The sequence below is a fragment of the Ictalurus furcatus genome, chromosome 20 (assembly GCF_023375685.1).
Source record: "Ictalurus furcatus strain D&B chromosome 20, Billie_1.0, whole genome shotgun sequence".
NCBI classification, from domain to species: domain Eukaryota; kingdom Metazoa; phylum Chordata; class Actinopteri; order Siluriformes; family Ictaluridae; genus Ictalurus; species Ictalurus furcatus.
The window spans coordinates 12,546,968-12,570,607 of NC_071274.1; the positions used below are offsets into that span (position 1 = coordinate 12,546,968).

At 40.2% G+C, this 23,640-nt stretch overlaps 1 protein-coding gene across 3 annotated transcripts; it reads right to left on the minus strand.

The window, feature by feature from the left end:
* Window positions 1–1,235: 1,235 nt before the first annotated feature.
* On the minus strand, window positions 1,236–23,465 carry LOC128624145 (cullin-3-like). 3 transcript variants are annotated; one of them, XM_053651531.1, is made up of 10 exons: window positions 23,037–23,465; window positions 22,466–22,601; window positions 13,025–13,201; window positions 10,838–11,008; window positions 7,592–7,716; window positions 6,858–6,954; window positions 5,409–5,543; window positions 4,608–4,794; window positions 1,929–2,074; window positions 1,236–1,706 (listed from the first exon to the last, which is right to left on the minus strand). In XM_053651531.1, exons 2-10 carry the CDS (start codon window positions 22,490–22,492, stop codon window positions 1,581–1,583), a joined length of 1,191 nt encoding a protein of 396 aa, XP_053507506.1. In that variant the 5' UTR covers window positions 22,493–22,601; window positions 23,037–23,465; the 3' UTR covers window positions 1,236–1,580. The 3 variants fall into 3 exon arrangements, with proteins under 3 accessions (XP_053507506.1, XP_053507507.1, XP_053507505.1); XM_053651532.1 differs by lacking the exon at window positions 22,466–22,601 and having other exon boundaries at window positions 22,901–23,465; XM_053651530.1 differs by lacking the exons at window positions 22,466–22,601; window positions 23,037–23,465 and having other exon boundaries at window positions 13,025–13,369.
* Between the last annotated feature and the right edge of the window lie 175 nt (window positions 23,466–23,640).

Here is a 23,640-nt window from a genome sequence, read left to right on the forward strand (position 1 = left end):
AGCATTTATGGCTTTGCTGCAACTGTGAACCGCTGCTGTGTAGCACTGCACAAACAAGCAAGTGTTCCATCTCCAGTAATAAACACAAACTGAAATAATATCTATAAATATATAGATGCACCGAAATGAAAATTCTTGGCCAAAGCCGAAGCCGAATATAATGAAAAACACGGCCGAAGGCCGAACACGTTTCTTCCATTTATTTTACCATTTTTTTCAGCATTGCATAAATTAGTCAAAATGTGCTTTTTACTATTTTGTCTTGCTTTTCAAAGAAAAAAGAAAATAATTACAAAAACTACAATTTCTAAATATTTATTTAACACTGAACATTTTTTTTTCATTCCAGCAGGCATAGGCTACCAACAAGGCACAATATAACTTTAAATAAATAAATTAGTAAAACAAAAAATATTTTTGTGGTCATCTTTGAGCCCCCCTTGAATAGCCTATGTTAGGAGTATAACTGACTGCTGAAAGAATGTAACACTCTGTAGCCTACAACAACTAAAAAGTGCATTAAAAAGTGCATAAAATGGTTCTATTCGGAATATATACTGCTCGCATCCCTGTACACCTCGTGGAGTATTATAGTAGGTATAGTATAGTTAGATACGTCTTTACCTGCTTCTGTACTCTACTCCCTTACGTCTTGCGACGTGACAGAATACTCCGGAACAGAAACAAAACGAACACATCTATCTACAGTAAACAATGTCACGGTTGTCAACATCCGAAGAGCATTTGCTCATGCACGTAGCTCGTGCATGTGCGCGCCCGCTCATCTCTCCGAGCGCGCTGCCGGAAGTGGAGGTTGTGAAATTCGCACATCTCACACTGGTTGCTAGGCTATTTGGTGCGTCATCAAACTCGTCATTGTTCGGTCAAATTTATTTGGCCTTTTCACTTATGCGGCCGAAAATAGCAAAAAAAAAAAAAAAAAAAAGGCAGAGTAAGTGAGAATTTCGGTTGCCAAACATTCAGTGCATCCCTATCTATAAATTTGGGACTGAGAGAAAGACAGAGTGATACAGTCAGTCAGTTCATGCTGCTATTTCATTTAAATATGCTGTGTCTGGAGCTGCAGCTGAAATTATGCCAGTGTCTAGATACCACAGAGTTACTACTGAAACCTCAAGAACACGGCAGGTGTTTCAATATTAACCTTTTTATTATTTTTTTTCCAGCAACCCACATTTTTGCTGTTTTTTTTATTTTATTATTTTTTACAATAATGAAAATATGAAAAATGTGTGGTGCATTCACATTTTCCCAAGGGATTCTTTTTCTTTTCCTTTGAACAGCAGTTTGTACACAGATAAACCAGTGAAGAGCTTGAAGCTGGATCCATCCATGGCTGAGATCCGTACAGGAGTGCAAGTGGTGGCCTAATCAAAACATCAACAACACTTATCATGGATTGTTTCAATTCTCTTTGCTGTTCATTTCTGATCTTTTGTGTTTGTTTTAAGTTGCTTTTGTTCAGGAGGAAAAGGTCAGCTTCCAAAATTCACCTGTTAAAATAAATTTCCCAGTCTTTATGAACAGTTTTTCCCTCATACACCCCTCTGTGTCCATGTCTATGCCACGTAAGTGTACACTTTGCGATCCTCTGGTGTTCGTGCCAAATACTCTCTTTCTATAAGTCCTTCAATTCTCTTTTTGATCACCACTTGGCTGAGGAAGAACCGTAACTGCTGAGCCACCTGATGGACGAAGCCACAAATCCGACAGTTAGAAGAGTATAAAAATAAAACGGCAATACAAAAAAGTAAAACATTACTATAACATCTCTACACGATCACAGTTATTCAGGCTGGATTTGCCACTGATGAGAATTAAGATTTATAGAGATGACTAACTGAGCTAATTGGAACTGACTAGAACAAGACATGGAATAAAAGATGTATGCTTATTAAAATACACACCTCTGCTACAAGTACATTGTGCTGCATCTTCTTTCTTGATTTCATGATGCGCACTATGGCTGCCTCGATTTCGTGTTTCCGGTCATCGTCCACTTTCTGTCGCGTCTCCTTCCTCTCTGGGTCTGTCTCCCCCTGTTTAGCAGCGACTGAAGCACAACACTTTATTACAAGTGTGCTAAACAGAACCATACAGCATGGCATTATAATAGAAGAACAAACCCAAATACTGATGTTTAACAAGGTTTTTTTTCCCTCCTATATTGAATGACAGAATGCTTGAAGTTAGGCCTGTCATGATAATTGTGTTATTGACTGATCATATGATATATGGACATGACCTCAACATTGGCCGTTGTGTTTACATGCGTGTTTGTTTACATGCAAATGAATTTCACCAACATTTTAGCCGTTCGCATCCTATACGCATATGAGACTAATCACACAACAGAAACCTAATATTACAACTCGCTTCTGCACCAAATGACACGAATGCACAAGTGAAATTGAATTTAAGTAAGATGCTAGGTATGACGGATAAGTCACGTCGATGAACTAAAGCATAAAGAATTCACAATGCTGTATTACAATAGTGTACTCATTGTAATATTCTTTCAGGAGATCAGGTTTTCACTTTTTTTTTTACACATGTTGAAGTTAATAAAGAAAATGTGTGAATATTTAGTTTAATTTGTGCATTTTCTCATCAACTAAAATGCCGTTGACTGATATTCACTGCCTTTTTACTCAGAGTAAAATTGACTAAAATGAATAAATATGACACGACGAAATATCGACTACATTTAACCCTCTTACCCCCAAGTTCCCACAGTATTATGTCCCATAACCCTATATTCCCCAGAGAAACAGCACGCCAACCCTGAGTTCCTGGGCCAAAATCAACATTTTAATTTGAACATTTTTAGGCCTTGAAACAACTTATAATAATGTATTTGTGTAATATTACTTTGAAAATGAAGCAGTTCAGTGTTTTTACTAAACTTAGAGCACAATTCTTAACTAGAGAAATGACAAAAAATGCTCACTAAAATCCTTATACTCATTTAGAAGTACCATACGAGCATCAGCGTGGTCAATGCCTTTGAATAAATTCAAGTATATAATAAATAAATAAATGCATTTTAGCACCAAAAGTCAAGTTTCTGGTGATAATCAGACCAGCAGGTAGTGTTTTCACGAATGCACAGAGATGGTCAGGTTATGACTCCAGACCCCTGCAGTGTCAGTCGCACTGGTTGATGCTGAAGATGAAGACGGATCAGGGTCTGAATCAGGAGAGTTTGCGTCTCTATCAGTTTCGGTTTCAACATCGCCTGAACTTTCACTGCTCTCACTATCTAGAATCCTCGCTCTCGCCTGTGTAACTGTGTATGTTTTCTTTTTTTTTTCACTGTTTTAGATGTACCTGTGTTCACTGTAGGTGTAACTTTAGCTGGAACACGATTAGCTTTTTGCTTTGGCATTTTTAGTTTACTTCTACTAGTACACCAATATTCACGCTTGGATCAGCTTCATTGTAATGCCGGCGTAATAACGTAATCACGTCGTGACGTCATCAACCTTCCGGGTCAAAAAATAACAATTAATAATTTGGCATAGACGACCAAGCCGGTATATCATCCTTATGGGAATAGATCAAAGACGGGCAAGCTGGTTTTTCGGCCATACGAGGTAAGAGGGTTAAACGATATTTTCATCAGAAGACAAAAACTATTTTCTGACCTTCTAATTCCAATGTCTGGATATTCTTAAGAATTCAAAGTTCGTTGCTTTTTGAATGGGTGTCCTTGCATTATTATACTATTATATTATCATTATATCATAAAATGGTCTTAAAATGACACTAATATCATTTATTCTGGGACAACATATCATCCAACAAAAGTAGTTATCGTGACAGGCCTACCTGATGTTGTTCCACAGTACTGATTGTGTCTCAGGTGTGTTTAGAACCGAAAAAAATAAATAAATCAATCTGTCAAAGGCCTCTACAATCACTACAATGAGACAACTCTCTCTGACTACATTCACATCAAGGTAGCAGGCATCAATCTAAAAGTGACTCCGATCTGATAAAGCTATGTAAACATTGTGTGCAAATGTATGTACATATTTTCAGATTAGAAAATGACATGTGTGTCATGTTCCTATGTGATGAGACAGATCCAACATGTGGACATGCATCTGTAATCTGGAGCACCAGATTATAAAGTGTGCTTTTTATTTCCTTATGTTACACTTTACCGTGCATGCGAATATCGCAATCGTCACCACTCAACTTACACAACTGTCAGTAATTGGGGCCTTTTTCTTCCCCTTGCACTAATCACAAATACTGCAGCTAACATGTCTGAATCACTTTTAATAATGAACGCCTGGGCTGCTCCCTTGCTCATTCTATCGCTACGCCAGCAACAGACTGCCTGGTAAATGTGCCAGGTTATTGTTGATTTTATAAATTTATTTATTTTAAATGTGCACCAGTGAGTTATGACAGATCAGACTTACTAATAAACATGAATTATAACCATAAACAGACAGATGAGAAATGAGCTTGATGAATGATGAATAAGGCTTCATCACAATGTGAAAAGTCTTTGTCCATCACCTCTTCAGCTTCCTCTTTCCTCCAGCAGTGATAGAAGTGTGTAATGGCACTACCTGTCTGGATTTTGACTCTGTGCAGTTTGGAGGTAAACTGGTCGTTGACTGTAAACATGTGTCCGTTCTCAATCTCTTTGCTCTTTGACTCCTTGGTAAGCACTCGCTGCGTGGGCTTTCCACACGCCAGAGACTGCAACGCTCGTACCAGCTCCCGCTCCGGGATATCCGTCTCCTGCTGGATCTCCTACGATAAAGTATCAGTTTATATTGCTACCATTAATACGCATTAAATTATTAGCATTTAATAGATGTAATTACTATTTTTCTTACTACTACCACCACCACTTTTTGAGGTTGACCAATTTATCACTTATAGGTTTTTCCCGGATGCGTCCGTTGCGCGAGTAGTTATACATTACACAGTACGAGAGAGGCCTCTAGAGGCGAAATGAAAAGCTATCACTGACAAATTTTGTGTTATTTGAAGTGTTTTTTTTATTATACATGTTAAATGTATATATTATATTTGCTTAATATTTATTCATAGTTAATATATATTCATTTATATCATTTAAAAAAGTGCAGTACAATTTCATAGTAGCGTCAGTACTGTTTATTTTTGTAATAAAACTCAACAATATTTTACTTTGAGTGTTATATTTCCATTCAGTATCTTAATTCAGTGTCAGTAATTTTAAAAACTATCGGCTGATTAATGGGTTGTCGGTAGGTACTGCCCTACTTACTTATCAGTAAAATCCACCATTGGTCAACCACTACTGCTGCTAATAATAATAATAATAATAATAATTAGAATTTGTGGAGAATAAAGACAGCAAGAGTGGCATACTGCTGTACCTCAAAAGTGCACTTTTCTCTGTTGTTGAAGAGCATGAGGATAGTCATCTGGAAGGTGGATACCTGCAGTATGTGCTTCCTTGTGTTGGAGCCTGTTACCTGTGCACCTCCTACGCCTAACTCTGATCCATCCTCCTACAGAGATATAGAACACACAGGGCACACAGCTGGAATTACAACCAAAACATACTGATCTCAAAGATATTTTAGGAAGAGGGCCTACTGTACCAGAGGCAGGTTTACAAAGCACCGCTAGACAACTGACGCCTTCATTTAAATTTCAGCTCTATTAGATATATAGATATAACTGTTACATTATCCAATGTATTTCTGTTTGCTCTATGTGCCATTTGTGTGTATGTCGGTGGTGGGATGGGTTTCTTTTGTCTCCTCCCCCTTCTCTAGGCCCTGCCTACTGCATGCGTCACGTTCCAGCTTGCTAATGGATGATCACGTCTTGTCCACGCCTGCTCCGGCCTTGAGCGACAGGATTGGTTGCCTGCACGTTTCCAGAAGTGTACTTAAGCCTCGTCAGTCTCCACCCCAGGGCAGATCATTGCCATTTGCTTTGAGTATAGAGACAAGTGCTTTTCGCTTGTGTATGACTATTTCGCCTGTGTATGACCCTATGCCTGATTTGACTTTGTTTATGCTCTGCCCTGTTACGATTTGACTGATACCCTTGTGTATATATGTATATATTATTTTGTTAATTAACACACTACTAGTCACCTCTGTAAATAGTGCACGGTTAAGAGTGGTTAGTAGGAAGTCGGTGCCATTTGTGTTGATTCTTCTTTTCTCCTGGTTTTGGGTTAGCTAGGGAGTGAGGGAAGACTGTATTTTTGTTTTCTTTTCTTGTAGTTTAGTTAGTTTTCTTTGGTAAAGTTAGAGGGATTTTTGTTTATTATTTTGGCCTGGCTGGCTTCTGAAGAGTAAAACCACCGTGTGTATAAAAGGTGCTCCATTTGGAGAATAAACAAAACAAACGCAATCTTGGTCTCGCCAACCCTTTTCTTTTTTTAATTGTATGTTGCGGCCCGACCTAGACCGGGTCGTAACAGTAACAAAACATATTAGATACAGATGTATCTAATACTTCTAACACACAAAAATGACTTTCGGCCATTTTCATAAACTACAGCCATCTCTATTCCAGGCTTTTGTACTGCAACAGCCTTACTTAAGCTTGAAGTTGTACAGAACTATGTCGTATTTCATTGTTTTTATTTTGTCCGCTGCACAATAGTCATTAAGGGGAGAAACTCTCATCATGGTTATATATTTCTGAACAAAAAGATATATATTTTCTAAGCCTTTGTATATTTTGTTGTCCTTGATCTGCATTATTAGGCAACGTTCTCTCGTATCCCATTTTCGTCCATATCATGCAGCGGTACTGTGCACCTTATAATTCATCGTGCTAGTGTCAAAGTGAGAGTGTGTTACCTTTTTCACAGGCCCATAGAAGGTCGCATTGAGGTCTGCTGAGCCCATGTGGTGCTGCAGTGTGAGCTGCTGGCCACTGTGCTTGGCCAAGTAAAACCTGTAACACAGTTCACACAGCTCACACACAAGCTTTGATCCCTTTATACCCCATCCTGCAAAGGGACATAATGTATTCCTTGTTCTTACACACTCGATTCAATAGTTTGATAATTGATAGGCTTGTTGCTTAACCGATGATCAGTTATTTAGAGCAGAAAAAAAACAAGCTGTGCAGTACATCCAAGTTCAAGCATATACGCTCCATGTGGGGGGGAGGGAGGGAGGGGGGGTAATGGTGTTGTGGTGGCAGGGGTGTGGTCGAACATCAGGAGAGGAGGTGGGTCGAACCAGCAGGTAACATGTGATAGGTTTCACCTGTGCCGTAACCGGCATGAGAGAGAGCTGAGCAGCACAGAGCTGTGCGTGTGAGATAAAACCGCTGTAAAGCAAAAGTAAAAAAAAAAAAAGAAAAATAATGAACCTGTTTGAGTTGTCCCAATCCTGCCTCCCCGTCTCCTGCCGAACTGAAGAGAACTGTTACAGGCGCTTATTATGTCTACCTGCCACCACATTTCCATCATAGCACAAAGGAAAATGATGATTATAAAGGAACATAATGATTGCACTGAAGTCTGTGGTTGTGATTTTGTGGCAGCTTGTCATTGTTGTGATGCACGACAAAGCATTTATCATACCTTCTAAAGACCTCAAAGGCATGCCGTGGGGAGTGAGGGATGTTACATCTGGTCGTAGCTGACTGTGTAGGCCAGTAACCTGTAGTCAGGACTCTGACTGTTAGATCAACACCGCCTAGAGACAGCTGAGACCATAATTACTGCTCAGACAACAATTTGCACAGGGCTGTCTATGGATGGGTGATATGGACTTAAAACTATATCACAATATTTTCTGGTATTTACTGCGATAATGAAATCAGTGACGATATAAATACAGTATCATTCACCACTGTTTTTGGCTACACGTGACCACTGCATGCAGTCTTGAGAGCCTCAAAAACACAAACACTGATCTAAAAGTAAAACTGATTTTCTGTAACCAAACCAGTTCCAGATTGATTAGCGATAAACTCCTCCTCAGCTTCACGTCCACCTTCCGCCATACTTGTTTTCGCTCTGCATGTGAGGTGCAAATGGGTTGCAGACCGTCACACACAGAAATATGTCATCAACTAGGCTTTATCGTTATTATCGCGGGAAGACTAATTCTTATTGTTGGGAGAATTTCTACCAGTATATCGCAAACGATAAGATATCGCCCATCCCTATTGCTGTCACAGATTAGAATTTGTGTGTGTGTGCGCGCAGTTGAATGGGTAATCACTATAAGTTAAGGACTTTTAGACAATCGTAGCACAGGAAAAAATGTTAGTGTGAGAACACATCAGAGAAGTGTTCCTCTCACAATATTAGAACAGTGTTGCTCATTATTTTTCAGACCCAGCTGGACTCTCTGTCCAATTCTTATTGTTGAATAATAATCTAATTAACCGGTGTAGGAGTTTTTAGTTGTTGTATTTCATCTTGATTTGCATTCTGTTTTGGTATTGCACAGGGTTTGCGTTTCTGTTCATTGAACTGTTATTAGAGCATCTCTGAAACAAAAGGAAAACTCCACCCTGAAACCCAATTTGTTTATGTAAGGAATAACTGACGACGTGCCGTTGAATTATTAGAAAATAATGCACACCCGCATTGGGGTGTGCATTATTGTTAAGTTCTTGTCCAATACCAGTCACAGAACCAGAATTTAGACCCTGCAATGGCTAATTCCTCTCGTCCGAGCTCGGGAAGAGAGTCACACTGACACCAACGTTCAGTGAAAGCTTCTTCATTTAATGATACACAAAGCATAATATATATACATGCACAAGAAATATTGATAAAGGATGATAAATGTCAATTGGAGCAGGCCACAGATAGATAAAATCAAAACATCTATTACGTAGGTTCGAGTGATATAAGAACTAAAGATGTCTAGTCTACCAGATGATAATAAGAGGAAGATGAAGAACCGAGAGAGAGAGTGTGTGTGTGTGTCTGAGAGAGAGAGAGAGAGAGGGAGAGGCATGGTGATTAGGAATGCTCAAAACAACACATTCCACGAACATAATAATAATTCAACGGACTGGAGTCAGTCATTCCACAAAAGAAACTGCATCGAACCCTGAATATTAGGGCTGGGTATTGTGACCAATTATTCAATTCAATTCTTATTTATATGGTTTCAATTCGATTTTGATTCAATATCAATTATCTATCAATATTTCATGTTAAATGTTAGTTTTGCAGCCACAGAATCCATGTTTTAATATAAATGCTAGTAACTGAAACCCTCCTACTTAGCTATATTGCTGAAATACACTTTTACTTTAACAATAGCACACACACAATTATGTGTAATTACTTTTTACTTTTACTTTGATAAACAAACGTTGCAACAGGAAATCATAACCCACGGGGGCAGTGATGACTTGACGGTTAAGGCTCTGGGTTACTGATCGGAAGGTCGGGGGTTCAAGCCCCAGCACTGAAAAGCTGCCACTGTTGGGCCCTTGAGAAAGGTCCTTAACCCTCTCTACTCCAGGGGCGCTGTATCATGACTGACCCTGCACTCTGACCCCAACTTCCTGACATGCTGAGGTATGCAAAGAAAAGACTTTCACTGTGCATATGTATTCAAATTCAAAACATGAAAGATGGCGACATTCAGGATGAGAGGCGAATAACAGATCATATTCATTTCCTCTCAAGTAAAGCATTAAGAATCGAGTCGGGGATTTCCCCAATAGATATCATTTCGTTCAACTGAAGATTTTTCACTCCAATTTTCAAATTGGAGAACCGATATTTTTTACCCAGCCCTAGCATATACCATAGTTACCACACCTCAAGACATTTCCCAGATGTTTTATATCAAGACATTTGTCAGGTTTTTGTCCTTAAAACACTTGTGTGTGGAACTAATTTATTACTCATCGTTGATAATTCCAAAACGTCATTTTAGAGATAGTAACGAAGGCCTAAGCCATTGATATGCAGTTATTGGAGAGGAGGAGAGAGTTCGAGAGTTCACAGTTTTTTTCCCCACACAGAGATCACTTGTTTCATGATGATAATATAAAAATAGAACGAATAAATAAATACTGATAAGCCTACTTGTTCATAGGCTTTTCCGTTTTTTTATTACTGCAGAAAATATAATGAATAAATAAATAAATATTTATAGCCTACTTGTTCACCAGGTTATTACACGTGCTCGTTCGCCCTCACTTCCTTTTTTTCTTGCTCGCTCTTTCCCTCTCTTATAACAGCATATCAATGGCTCAAGCCTCCGCTTTGCCTGGTGGCCGCATTACCACCTCGGGTGCGCATTTTTTATCTAATAATTCACTGCCAGTCATCAGTTATTCCTTCTGTATTTCTGAAAAATCATTTTGTTTGTTGTTAGCTCTGTGTGCTGTGGGGGACAGTAGCCTAACTTTGTTATTTCAGTTAACTTGCTGAAGCGATATGGAACTGTAATGCGGTCAAGACCTGACTGGAACTATTTCTGCTGTGCGTTTACTAACAAAAATCTAAACAAATATTGGATAACTTTCCTCAATAAATAAATTAAGACCAAGTATAACATTTGTCTCATTTGTTTAATTGGGTTCTCGTAATCTACTTCTAGGACCTGTGTGAAAATCTGATAATGTTTAAGGTCATATTTATCCTGAAATGTAGAAAATGCTAAAGGGTTCACAAACTTTCCAGCACCACAGTGTAATTATATATATATATATATAATATATATATATATATATATATATATATATATATACACACATACACACATACACACACACACACACACACACACACACACACACTTTACACGAAAGAGCAATAGAATCAAAGAGAGAACAAAGAGCCTCATACCTTAAGCTTGGAGATCATATTTTTCTCCGAGTCGTCAGAGACGCTCTTATTGGTGAGAAGCCTCCTGGCCAGGTGCGGTTTGTAGTAACGCTCAAAAACATCTTTCTCCTGCATGAACCGGAAGAGCACCATAGCTTTGTCCAGGATGGACTCAACCTCCTGCTCGGTCAGCTACAAGATCCAAACACCCAAACACCCATGCATTTATTGTGTACATAAGCTTACATCAACAAAGGTACCACTACTACAGCACCTCAACTAACAGTAACTTCAGTAACCAGTCTCCACAACCAGTCTGAGCAGAAAAGCATCTCAGAATGCACAGTACAATCAAACCTAAAAGCAAAAGGTCCACCGCAGCAGCAGACCACACTGGGTTCCACTCCTGTCAGTCAAGAACAGGAAGCTGAGGCCACAGTGGGCACAGGCTCATTTGGAAAAGTACCAGCCAATCTTTTTCCAACGGTCTGGTTTTGGCGAGCCAGTTACTGTAACAGCAGGTTCTGAAATACTCAAACCACACCATGCTCAAAACCTCTGAGATTTCCCCATTCTAATGGTTCATATAACATTAACTGAAGCTCTTGACCACTATCTACATGATCTGATGCATTGTGCTGCTGGCACACAATCAGCTGATTGGATAATTGCATTAATGTGCAGGTATTACCATTAAACATTTCTTATACACTTTTAATACAAATTTCATTCTGTTGTCTGATTTGAATTAGGCTAGAGCAGCCTGAAGGACTAATTGTACAATTAAAAATAAGGCTCGTTTAAATGGTTTGAAACGTTTGGTCTTTCTCACATTTGCAATGTGCTCACATTGATCCCTGACAGTTCTAGAATAAAAAAAACTAAACTGCTGATAAGTAACACAGAGGCACAGTGTTCACAGTAAAACTGCTCATTCAATAATTATACAGCACCGTTACTCCTATTCGTCTTTTCAGGATGTTCTACACATAATCTGAAAAAGTTACCTTTTCATGTGTTGTCATACGGAATACATTACTGAATACATTTATCATCAGCCATCATAACATCAGTACTTTATTCTGCCTAACAGTGTATATGTATTAGTATATGACAGCAAAGCACTTCTGAAGCTGTAGGAGGTGAATCAAGTTGGTGTTGACTATATACAAATTCATCCTGACTCCTGCTCACTACACAAGGCACACTATATGGCCAAAAGTATGTGGACACCTGACCATCACACCATATGCCAGAGCCATATCTCCCTGCAGTTCTCGAATGGTTTCCTACAGAAGCTAAGCAGTCCCTGGATGGGAAACCTCTTGGGGAAAACTAAGGTTGCTGCTAGAAGTGGTATTAGTGAGGCCAGCAGTCGGTGCTCACCCGGTGGTCTGTGTGGGCCATAATGCCCCAGCATAGTGACACTATACTGTAAAAACAGCACCATCTTTCGGATGACACGTTAAACCGAGGTCCTGACTCTCTGTGGTCATTAAAAATCCTAGGGCACTTATCGTAAAAGACTAGAGGTATAACCCCGGTGTCCTGGCGAAATTCCCCCATTGGCCCTTCTCAATCATGGAGATCGTCAAGAGCACGAAATTCCTTGGTGTTCATCTGACGGAGAACCTCACCTGGTCCCTCAACACCAGCTCCATAGCCAATAAAGCCCAACAGTGCCTCTTACATTCTGAGAAGGCTGAATAAAAGCCCATCTCCCACCCCTCATTCTCACAACATTCCACAACTATTGAGAGTATCCTGAGCAGCTCCGAATCGGATTGCAAGACCCTGCAGAGGTCAGTGAGGGCAGCTGAGAAGATAATAGGGGTCTCTCTTCCCTCCATCATAGACATTTACACCCCATGCTGCATCCACAAAGCCACCAGCATTGTGGATGACCCCACACACCTCTCTCACACTCTTCACCCTCCTGCTGTCTGGAAAAAGGTACTGATGCATTTGGGCCCTCACGGCCAGACCGTGTAACAGCTTCTTCCCCCAAGCCATCAGACTCCTTAATACTTCAATACAAGACTGGACTGACACACACATAATCTGAACTGAACACCATCAAGCAATCAAGCACACGATCAAGCACACAAAGACTAACCCATGCAACATAATAAATGTTCATAAACAGTCCTACAATAAATGGAACAGAAGTATAGAACAAAAAACAATATGGAATTGTGATCAACGTACCCCTTTCACTCCTTTCTTCAGCTTGTCATCAATGAAGAGTGAGAGGTACTCGGGTGATCGGGAGTTGAGGTTCAGAAAGCACTCAAAGTCTCCAGCGATGGTCTGTTTAAAGAGCCGGTCGTTACCGAACGATTCCTGCAGGAAACGGTCAAAGCGTGTCTTCAAGTCCAACAGGCCCTGTGCAACACAGACACAGTGACATTTATCCACAACATTTATATCCGTTTGTGTACATCTAATGTCATACTTCTGGTCTTTTTTCTCATTTGTTCCATGTTGTACAATTGAAGACATTTAGGTTACACTAGCATTTGTTTAAGTATTAAACTTCAATACTTGTGAATAATAATGTCAGCAACTGCTATTAAGCATGGTCAAGGCCCTCAACAGGCCAGCTCTATTCTTGGATTACACATTACTTTTGGCTGCTTTGGATAAAAGTCAAACGAATAAATGTAAATCATTGGGAAATTTACGTTATAACTGAATGGAAGAGAGTAGGCTGGGGTAAGGAACCTTTTCAGCTTGGATATCCAATAATATCATGATTTATTTATTTATTTATTTAAAGAGGCAAAAGAATGTTTACATAGATATATGAATGTTTACATCAATATAGAGAATGCTTAAAAGGCCATTTCTTTTCATAATCAAAAATCCATAACCCTACAGATCACTCTAAACTTTATTGCTGTGAATTTGAAATAAAGCTCCACACCTCATAACCGTCTGACCTACCCAGTGTTGAGGTGTAGAGGTGGTAATGCTTGTGGGTTTGCCTGTTTTGGTATCTTTCTTTATACTGCTGTCTGTTTGCTCTCTGTTCTCAGCAGCACAGCCACAAAAATATACCCCAACATCACTCATCTTTTCCACAAGCTGTGATAATAAAATAACTTCTTTTTTAGCTTCGCATTTGCCGTGCAGGGCACTGTGTGCTTTTTGGCCATCTGACACAAATTAGCAACAACAAATTAGCTAATTTACCAGAGAATGCAGTAAGCAAATACCAAAGCTTGCAGAGTTAATCTAATATTCTCCTTGTGTGTGGTGTGTGTGAGAGAGATATATATATATATATATATATATATATATATATATATATATATATATATATATATATATATATATATATATATATATACACACACACACACACACACACATACACACACAGTATCTCACAAAAGTGAGTACACCCCTCACATTTTTGTAAATATTTGATTATATCTTTTCATGTGACAACACTGAAGAAATGACACTGTGCTACAATGTAAAGTAGTGAGTGTACAGCTTGTGTAACAGTGTAAATTTGCTGTCCCCTCAAAATAACAACACAGCCATTAATGTCTAAACCGCTGGCAACAAAAGTGAGTACACCCCTAAGTAAAAATGTCCACATTGGGCCCAAAGTGTCAAAATTTTGTGTGGCCACCATTATTTTCTAGCACTGCCTTAACCCTCTTGGGCATGGAGTTCACCGGAGCTTCACATGTTGCCACTGGAGTCCTGTTCCACTCCTCCATAATGACATCACGGAGCTGGTGGATGTTAGAGGCATTGTGCTCCTCCACCTTCCGTTTGAGGATGCCTCACAGATGCTCAATAGGGTTTAGTCCATCACCTTCACCCTCAGCTTCTTTAGCAAGGCAGTGGTCATCTTGGAGTTGTGTTTGGGGTCGTTATCATGCTGGAATACTGCCCTGCAGCCCAGTCTCCGAAGGGAGGGGATCATGCTCTGCTTCAGTGTGTCACAGTACATGCTGGCATTCATGGTTCCCTCAATGAACTGTAGCACCCTAGTGCTGGCAGCACTCATGCAGCCCCAGACCATGACACTCCCACCACCATGCTTGACTGTAGGCAAGACACACTTGTCTTTGTACTCCTCACCTGGTTGCCGCCAAACATGCTTGACACCATCTGAACCAAATAAGATTATCTTGGTCTCATAATCCATGTCCTTAGTCTGCTTGTCTTCAGCAAACTGTTTGTGGACTTTCTTGTGCATCATCTTTAGAAGAGGCTTCCTTCTGGGACAACAGCCATGCAGACCAATTTGATGCAGTGTGCGGTGTATGGTCTGAGCACTGACAGGCTGACCCCCCACCCCTTGAACCTCTGCAGCAATGCTGGCAGCACTCATACGGCTATTCACTGAGGGAACCATGAATGCCAACATGTACTGTGACATACTGAAGCAGAACATGATCAGTATGCAGTATTCCAGCATGATAACGACCCCAAACCCCCTCCAAGACGACCACTGCCTTGCTAAAGAAGCTGAGGGTGAAGGTGATGGTCTGGCCAAGCATGTCTCCAGACCTAAACCCTATTGAGCATCTGTGGGGCATCCTCAAATGGAAGGTGGAGGAGCAAAGGGTCTCTAACATCCACCAGCTCCGTGATGTCGTCATGGAGGAGTGGAAGAGGACTCCAGTGGCAACCTGTGAAGCTCTGGTGAACTGCTGGCCCAAGAGGGTTAAGGCAGTGCTGGAAAATAATGGTGGCCACAAAAAATATTGACACTTTGGGCCCAATTTGGACATTTTCACTTAGGGTGTACTCACTTTTGTTGCCAGTGGTTTAGACATTAATGGCTGTGTGTTGAGTTATTTTGAGGGGACAGCATTTACAATTTACACTTTTATACACTCTGTACACTCACTACTTTACATTGTAGCAAAGTGTCATTTCTTCAGTGTTGTCACATGAAAAGATATAATCAAATATTTACAAAAATGTGAGGGGTGTACTCACTTTTGTGAGATACTGTATATATATATATATATATATATTTGTTTTTTTAATCCACAAAGATCAGTGCCAAATTGTACAAAGTCAATAGGTTGTGCATCAGTTGTTGGCTAGTCTCTGAGTTAACCTTTTGTGCATCTTGTCTAAGAAAAACACAACACTGACCGTCACATTCCACAAAGACATGAGTGTATAAGTCCAAACCTGCATGAGAATTGTACAATGAGGACGAAACACACTGCGTAATTACCTCGCCCCAATCCCATTAAAGTGGATTGAAGGTAAACTCGCTTAAGCTAGTGTGTGCCAAAATGTTTATTAGTTTATTTTCATAACATCTTCACAACGAGGCTAGTTAACAGCACTAGCTAAGTTAAACATTTCCTTATGGTACCTCGACATGGTTAGTCGGCTGTATGCAAAATTGCTTCACAGCACAAAGCTCGAGGTTTTTAATGGAGAGAGTAGTGATGGAAAGTTTGGATCATTTTACTGACTCGGATCTTTGAATCTCGTTCAGCAAAATCTTTTTTGTTCCCCGGAAACAGAAATGATTAGTTCAAGACTCGACTCGAGTCTCCAGGTTCAAGTCGTTTGTTCATCCCGTTTCCGGTACTGCATGGTGCATTACCTATGCGGCGGTCACCTGAAGAACGAATGACTCGAACCTGAAGACTCGAGAGGTGAACTAATCATTTCTGTTTCCTGTGCAGAGCCTATGGGAATGTTACAGCGCATATGCGGTCAAAAATGAACGAATCAGTCTCAGACAACTCATTGTTCCAGAGTCATATTAAAGATTCGTTCCAAATGAACAACACCTCACTGAGAGAGAGAGAGATAGAGGGGTCATGTACAACATGAGCTGTTGAACCCTCTTGAGGTTTTTTTGCATTTAAAATGAGATAAACCTCAGGAAAAAAACACAAAATTTGTCCAAAATGTCATGGTGAACACAAATTGACTATAAATAGCGAAGACATTTGGCTAAACCAGTTTTGAAGAACAAAGAAAACTAAAGGAAAACAGCAGTGAAGAACTTTCTGCACACTGGAGTGGATCCTAACACTGAGAGAAAGAGAGAGACAGAAACCAGAGAAACAACAGGAAACTACATCAAATATTTCCTAGCACAACAAAAAAGGATTAATGCTTTGGATGAAAAAAAACTAAAAACAGACAACTGACCAAACAATATCAGAAATAAAACAATAAAATAGAAGCAGGACAGAAATAAATAATTGGATTCAAAGCAAATCAACAGAGGCCTTCAACCTGGGAAGCAAATAAGAACTCTTATTCTCGCAAAGTACCTTTGCAAGAACAAATTGGAAGAAAAATTAAATTAAAAGAAAGAAAAAAAAACAACAACCTTACAAACCAACAAAAGATCAGTGCAAATTCAACATAACAATAGAAGAGGACAGTCTGGGCCCCACACCTTTTGATCGGCTAGCTAAGCTATTACCTTGCTCATCAAAGACGTGTGAACTGTAACACTGTGGCAACAACAGCGGCAGGGGAGAGTGCTCACACCTCTGAGTACCCAGCAGACACCAAGCTTAAGGCCCTGTTTACACTAGAGCGCTTTTGTTTAAAATGAAACCGATCCTCGTCCACACTGGCGTTTCTGCTGTGTTTCAGAAACAACTTCCGTCCACACGACGCGACTGAAAACGCATGTCACATGACCATTCATGCACACTGGGCATGCGAATACAAGTGTAAACAGGAAGTTGGTTGCTAGTCCAAACCGTCGTTCCATGTAGGGCTTACACTGCTCGAAATGAGATTTGTTGGCGATTGCTCTAATCATAGCTTGCCTCTTGCACATGTAGGCAGCTGCAGTATTATAAAATACAGAATTTAACTGCACAATGGCTGCTAAGAATGACAACAAAGCCAGCAAAGCTAGCAGTTCAGTCTCCATGTTGTGTATATGATCAAGGTAGCGTAATGGTCATATTTTACTAATTCTTCATGATGAGTTTTTTCAGGTTGTTCCAATAGTCCCAGAATTGGTTTGTATTGATTGATTTTCTCAATTATTGTCAGTTGCTTTTGGGTGTATTGTGCTTTTTGGGTTATAAGTGTGTGATTGTATTGTTTTAGTGGAGGCGAATGTCTGTGTTTTTGATTAGACTAATATTTTTTGCAATCTAGGTCAAACCAATTATTGTCACTGTTGGATATGTAGTTTTGTTTATTTTTCGCCTTTAGACTTGAGAGTTTTGCTGTTTTTTTCAAAAAGGTCATTTATATCTTTCAAAGCCAGATTGACTCTTTCTTTAGGCCCTGTTTACATTAGTGTGTTTTCATTTTAAAACACATAACTTTTGCTACGGTTACGCCGGTCATCTTCACTACTCCCGGCGTTAAACTTTTGGAAATGCCGAAGACCCAGTTTTAGTTTGAAAACTCTGGGCTCGCGTTTCAGTGTAAACAGACGAAAACGAAGACGCCCACATTTGCCTCCTGACTGGGTCTTCTGTATCACTGTGTATTCTTCCCTGACTCGTCAAGCCTCTACCATATGACCATTACGCTACCTTAATCGTATACACAACACGGACACTGAACCGCAAGCTTTGCTGGCTTTGTCATCATTGCCTACATGCGCAAGAGGCAAGCTATGATTAGAGAATGGTAAATGGTAAAATGGCACGCTTATATAGTGCTTTTATCCAAAGTGCTTTACACTGTGTCTCATTCACCCATTCACACAGACTCACACACCAATGGTAGCAGAGCTGCCATGCAAGGCGCTAACTTGCCATCGGGAGCAACTTGGAGTTCAGTGTCTTGCCCAAGGACACTTCAGCATGTAGAGTCATGGGAATCGAACCGCCAACCCTACGATTAGGGGACAACCCTCTCTACCACCTGAGCCACAGCTGCCCAATCGGCAACAAATTTCATTTCAAGCGGTGTAAGCCCTACATGGAACGCCGGTTTGGACTAGTAACCAACTTCCTGTTTATACTTGTATGCGCATGCCCAGTGTCCATGAATGGTCATGTGACATGCGTTTTCGGTCATGTCGTGTGGACGGAGATCGTTTCTGAAACACAGCAGAAACGCCAGTGTGGACGAGGATCGGTTTCATTTTAAAACAAAAACGCGCTAGGGTAAGCAGGGCCTCAGACTCAGTGAGCCCCCAGTCATATCATTACAAAGTCCTGCAATACCAAGAGCTGATCAAAGCAAACACCCTCCTCTCTCAGCTGGTCCGAAGCTTTAACCCTGAAGGATCACCAACACCTACTAACCCCAACCACATGGACACGTCAAACACATCAGATTAGATCAAATTACAATACAAATGAAACAAAACTGCACCACCTGCAACACAACAACGGAGTAAAATGCAATGCTATTTGGCCCTGAAAAGACAGTACACCACGACAGACTATCTGTACACAGTGACAGACTAAACCCTGAGAAGCAGCTTGACAAGACACAGACTCAGTGGACATGCCCTAGCAAGAGAAACAGGCAGACACAGGAAAACATGGCTCCCACAGGAAGAAAGGGTCGTGTCTACACTGCAACCAGAACACAGTTGAGACGGAGCTGCACTTCCTAACAGAACACACAACATACACACACATCCGAGATAAACTCTTCCCCAAAATTATACACACACACACATCAAACATTTGACAATGTATCAAACAGTGACCCCCCCATTAGGAGAAGATAAACACTGCTGTATATTAGCAGCACAGTATGTCTCAGCCTTGCCCTTGTTTTTTTATGTAATTATTGTGATTGCTCTTTTTTATTATTAGTGTATTTTTTTTCTTACCTTTATACATACATTCACTTTTATCCTGTAATTATACATATATCCTTCTTTTTTCAATTATTCTGTATAGAGTACATTTATTTTGTCCTTAATTTGTATACTTATGTATTTATGTACTGTACACTTATTTATTTTATCTATTAGTATTTTATTCAGTTTTATTTTATTTCTCTTGTACTTGCTAATGTACAACTGTTTGTCATGCAACAAATAAAGCATATGAACACTGAAAAAACAGAGAGAGAGCAAGAGAGAGATCTTACACCTTGTACGATTAATAAAACTTAATTTATACTGTTTGTTGCTCACCTTTCAAAGTTCAAATACTGAAACAAATCAGTTGGGGTAAGAGGCATCTCATATTGTACAGGGATGAAGGAAAATTATTCTTAGTTTCCCAGCACATAATTACACATTTGCTATGACACTGGTTTTATTCTAAATTTCATTGGTCCACCTGAGCAACCTATTAACATTGTACAGTATGGCACTACCCCTGCGATGGATTGGCACCCTGTCCAGGGTGTACCCCACCTTGTGCCCGATGCTCCCTGGGATAGGCTCCAGGTTTCCCCGTGGATAAGCGGTATATAAGATGGATGGATGGATGGAGTATGGCACTGCTGGGTACAGTGGCACCTGTGACGGGGTGGGAGATATTAGGCAGCAAGTGAACAGTCAGTTCTTGAAGTTGATGTGTTGGAAGCAGGAAAAATGGGCAAGCGAAAGAATCTGAGAGACTTTGACAAGGGCAAAATTGTGATGGCTTGAGGACAGGGTCAGAGCATCTCCAAAACAGCAGGTCTTGTGGGATGTTCCTGGTATGCAGTGGTTAGTACCTATCAAAAGTGGTCCAAGGAAGATCTGATGAATCACGTTTTCTTTTACATCGTGTGGATGTCTGGGTGGCATCAGGATGCACTATGGGAGTGTGATGCTCTGGGCAATGTTCTGCTGGGAAATCTTGAGTCCTGACATTCATGTGAATGTTACTTTGACACGTACCACCTACCTAAACACTGTTGCAGACCAAGTACACACTTTTATATGAACAGTATTCCCTAATGGCAGTGACCTCTTTCAGCAGGATAATGCTTCCTGCCACACTGCAAAAACTGTTCAGGAATGGTTTAAGGAACATGACAAAGAGTTCAAGGTGCCGATTTGGCCTCCAAATTCCCCAGATCTCAATCCGATCGAGCATCTGTGGGACGTGCTGGTCCAATCCATGGAGGACCGACCTCACAGCTTACAGGACTTAAAGCATCTGCTGCTAACTTGTTGGTGCCAGATACCACAGCACACCTTCAGAGATCTTATGGAGTCATCGACGGGTCAGAGCTGTTTCGGTGGCACAAGGAGGACCTACACAATAATAGGCAGGTGGTTTTAATGTTACGACTGATCAGTGTGTATGCATTTCTTAGGCTGACTACAGACTAAGATTTTAAACCCGATTTGCACCCTCTCCAACGATCGGGGGGTGGGGGGGTGCATGGCCCGATTCGAGGCTTGTCGCTTGTCGAGAGAGCACAAGAGAGAGGGAGAGAGATGGAGCGAGAGCACGAGAGAGAGAGGGGGGGCACAAGGGAGAGAGAGGGAGGGGGGCACAAGAGAGACAGGGAGAGAGAGGGGGAGAGAGCACAAGAGGAGGAGAAGAGAAAGAGTGATAGAGAGAGCACGAGAGAGAGAAATGATATGCAGCTAATAAGCAAAACAAAGTGGGAGTGATACTATCTTCTGATGTTTCTGTGAGCTCTCATGTCTGTGAAATTGTTATTGACAGTTATGTGGTTTCGTGGTCTGGCAAAATCCTCGTGTGTGTGTGCTCGGAGGATTATAAAAGCTGTTAAGATACAAAAAAAATTGTCTAGTGTGTCCCTGACATTAAATTGACGCCAAGTACCCTTAGATTTTCAGGACAACCACTTGTCCATAAATCTTTCAGTACAGGGAAACTGGAATCTTTGTCTGTGTTAAATCACCCATTTGCTACAAATGTGGGAAAATAAGCTGGGGCGTGATCCATTAACAGGGTAAGTGACCATGGCTGTTAACCACCTGTAACTGGTGAGTTGAATTTACTCAAGAAAAAATACTTTCTTTCCCTATTAAACATGACAATACTGATTTTTCTCTCAATTTTAACAATCTCTCAATCAGCGCAGTAGCAGGTTTAGGAGTTTCTTGCAGTAGTCGACAGGGTTCTTGCCCTCTCCCTCCTCGGACACCAGAGCTTTCCCCTGTTCTCTCAGATATAGACTCATACACTCACACATTGTTTTCAGCCCGTTTGGCACCCTGCTGAATAGCTTATACATACAGGCCAGATCTGTGTGTGTGTGTGTGTGTGTGTGTGTGTGTGTATGTGAGAGAGAGAGTAATTAAATCTAAGCAAGCAATGAATCCATCACTATTTAGCATCACAGTATCCACAAAATGACTCTTTCAAAGTCAGATTTACAAATATATGAATTTAACAGAGTAGCATAAATTCACCATTCAACTGGCTGCTTGCACATTGACTACTGGTTATGTTTCATATCCCATATCAGCATTCTTTACACACACACACATAGGTAAGGTACATATTTGGCCAAAGAAGAAGGTTAAATTTATAGCGGTTCAGGGAGAGCGCATTTGCTCTGCACTCTGTGTGTTCTTAATTTGCCATCACAATTCCACAATTCATACTCATTCAATACAAATGAAAGTATATACAGTCCACAACAAAAAGACAAATGTAGTTTTATTCTTTAAATAAACTAAATTTTATTTCATATCTTGTTTTATATAATTTTTTTTAGTTATTATTAAAAAAGGGCTGGTCTTTTATTTTTGTCGTGGACTGTACAGCAGTGTATGCATGGTCTTACCTTTACTTGTCTCATTACGCACATCATCAAATCCCCAAAACTCCTCCCTCACTTCACAGGCCACCTCACTTTTTGCCACATAATACAAAATGACAGATCTGGGCTTTGTTTGTGACATCCGTTGTCTCGTCTACTTCTAAAGCAACAAAAAGGGCTGCATTAATCTCCTTTTTTTATATCATTTCTAATCACATCACTTATTGCTTCAATTAAATGGTTCTGAATTCTGTTTGATAAGCCAGAAAACACAGTGGATGTCTCCAAATGTCTAGCTAACCTATCATCTTTCTCAGCAAAAGCATGTAATAGTTCTACATATTTTCCACGATTAGAAGAGGTCATACTCTCATCGTTAGCACGAAATGCTAATTGCTGTTCGGCTAGGAAGCAAGTTGCATTAATGAGGTCTTTTAAAATCTCTTGGTTTTCCTTTACCTTAGCATTGTGGATGCTAATATTTAGTCTCCACTGTTCGTTCAAAGCCAAATCTATCCTTGCGCTTCCAAGTTTTTAAAGCAATTTGGCTTTGAATGTGAGTAGTTGAACTTTCATGTCTGCTGAGGCTTCTTACCATATTTTTCAAGTCACAAAATCCCGTTGTAGTCCAGACATTGTCACCCGTTGAGAACAAAACGCAGGGAAAGCAGAAAAGGCGGTTTCTCAAAGCACAAACACACAGCCAGTGTTTTCGGGTGTACCACTCCGTTTGAAAAGAGCGCGTTATCTCCTGACCCGTCGTTTGAAGCAAATCTTTTAGCTCCGGCATCGGACTTCCATTCTTTATCACTTCCAGTTTTGAGAAATGTTTTAGCTTATATATAATCTTCCATTTTTGCAGTCAGGGCAAAAATTTAAATTAAACGGACTGATTGCGGTGCACTTGACTTTTTTAGCTAGCATATTACCCACAATACCATTTGTCTGTAATACGTGAAGAAGAATATTAGCAGAACAAGCCCGTATGCTCACACACGCCCCCTTCAGTGATTCAGAGGTACTGGCTGCCTCCCCTCCTGTTACGGTATAAGCAGAGTGCTTTCATGCAAGAAGGATTCGTAATAATTTGTCATTTTTGGTTTTAAAAAAATAAACCAGAAAAGCAGCAAAGATCATTTGATTAAACTGTTTATTATTTGCTTATTAGTCAAGAACAATATAGCCCTGCATCAATGAAG

Bases quoted from the DNA above. Each gene is read 5' to 3' on its own strand.
- LOC128624145 (XM_053651530.1), bottom strand. From the start codon at position 13,318: ATGTCTTCAATTGTACAACATGGAACAAATGAGAAAAAAGACCAGAAG. The intron at 7,717-10,837 runs GTATGAGGCTCT...TTATGGTCTCAG, and splicing joins ATATGATCTCCAAGCTTAAG to CTGTCTCTAGGCGGTGTTGA. The intron at 5,544-6,857 runs GTAACACACTCT...ATATCTCTGTAG, and splicing joins TCTATGGGCCTGTGAAAAAG to GAGGATGGATCAGAGTTAGG.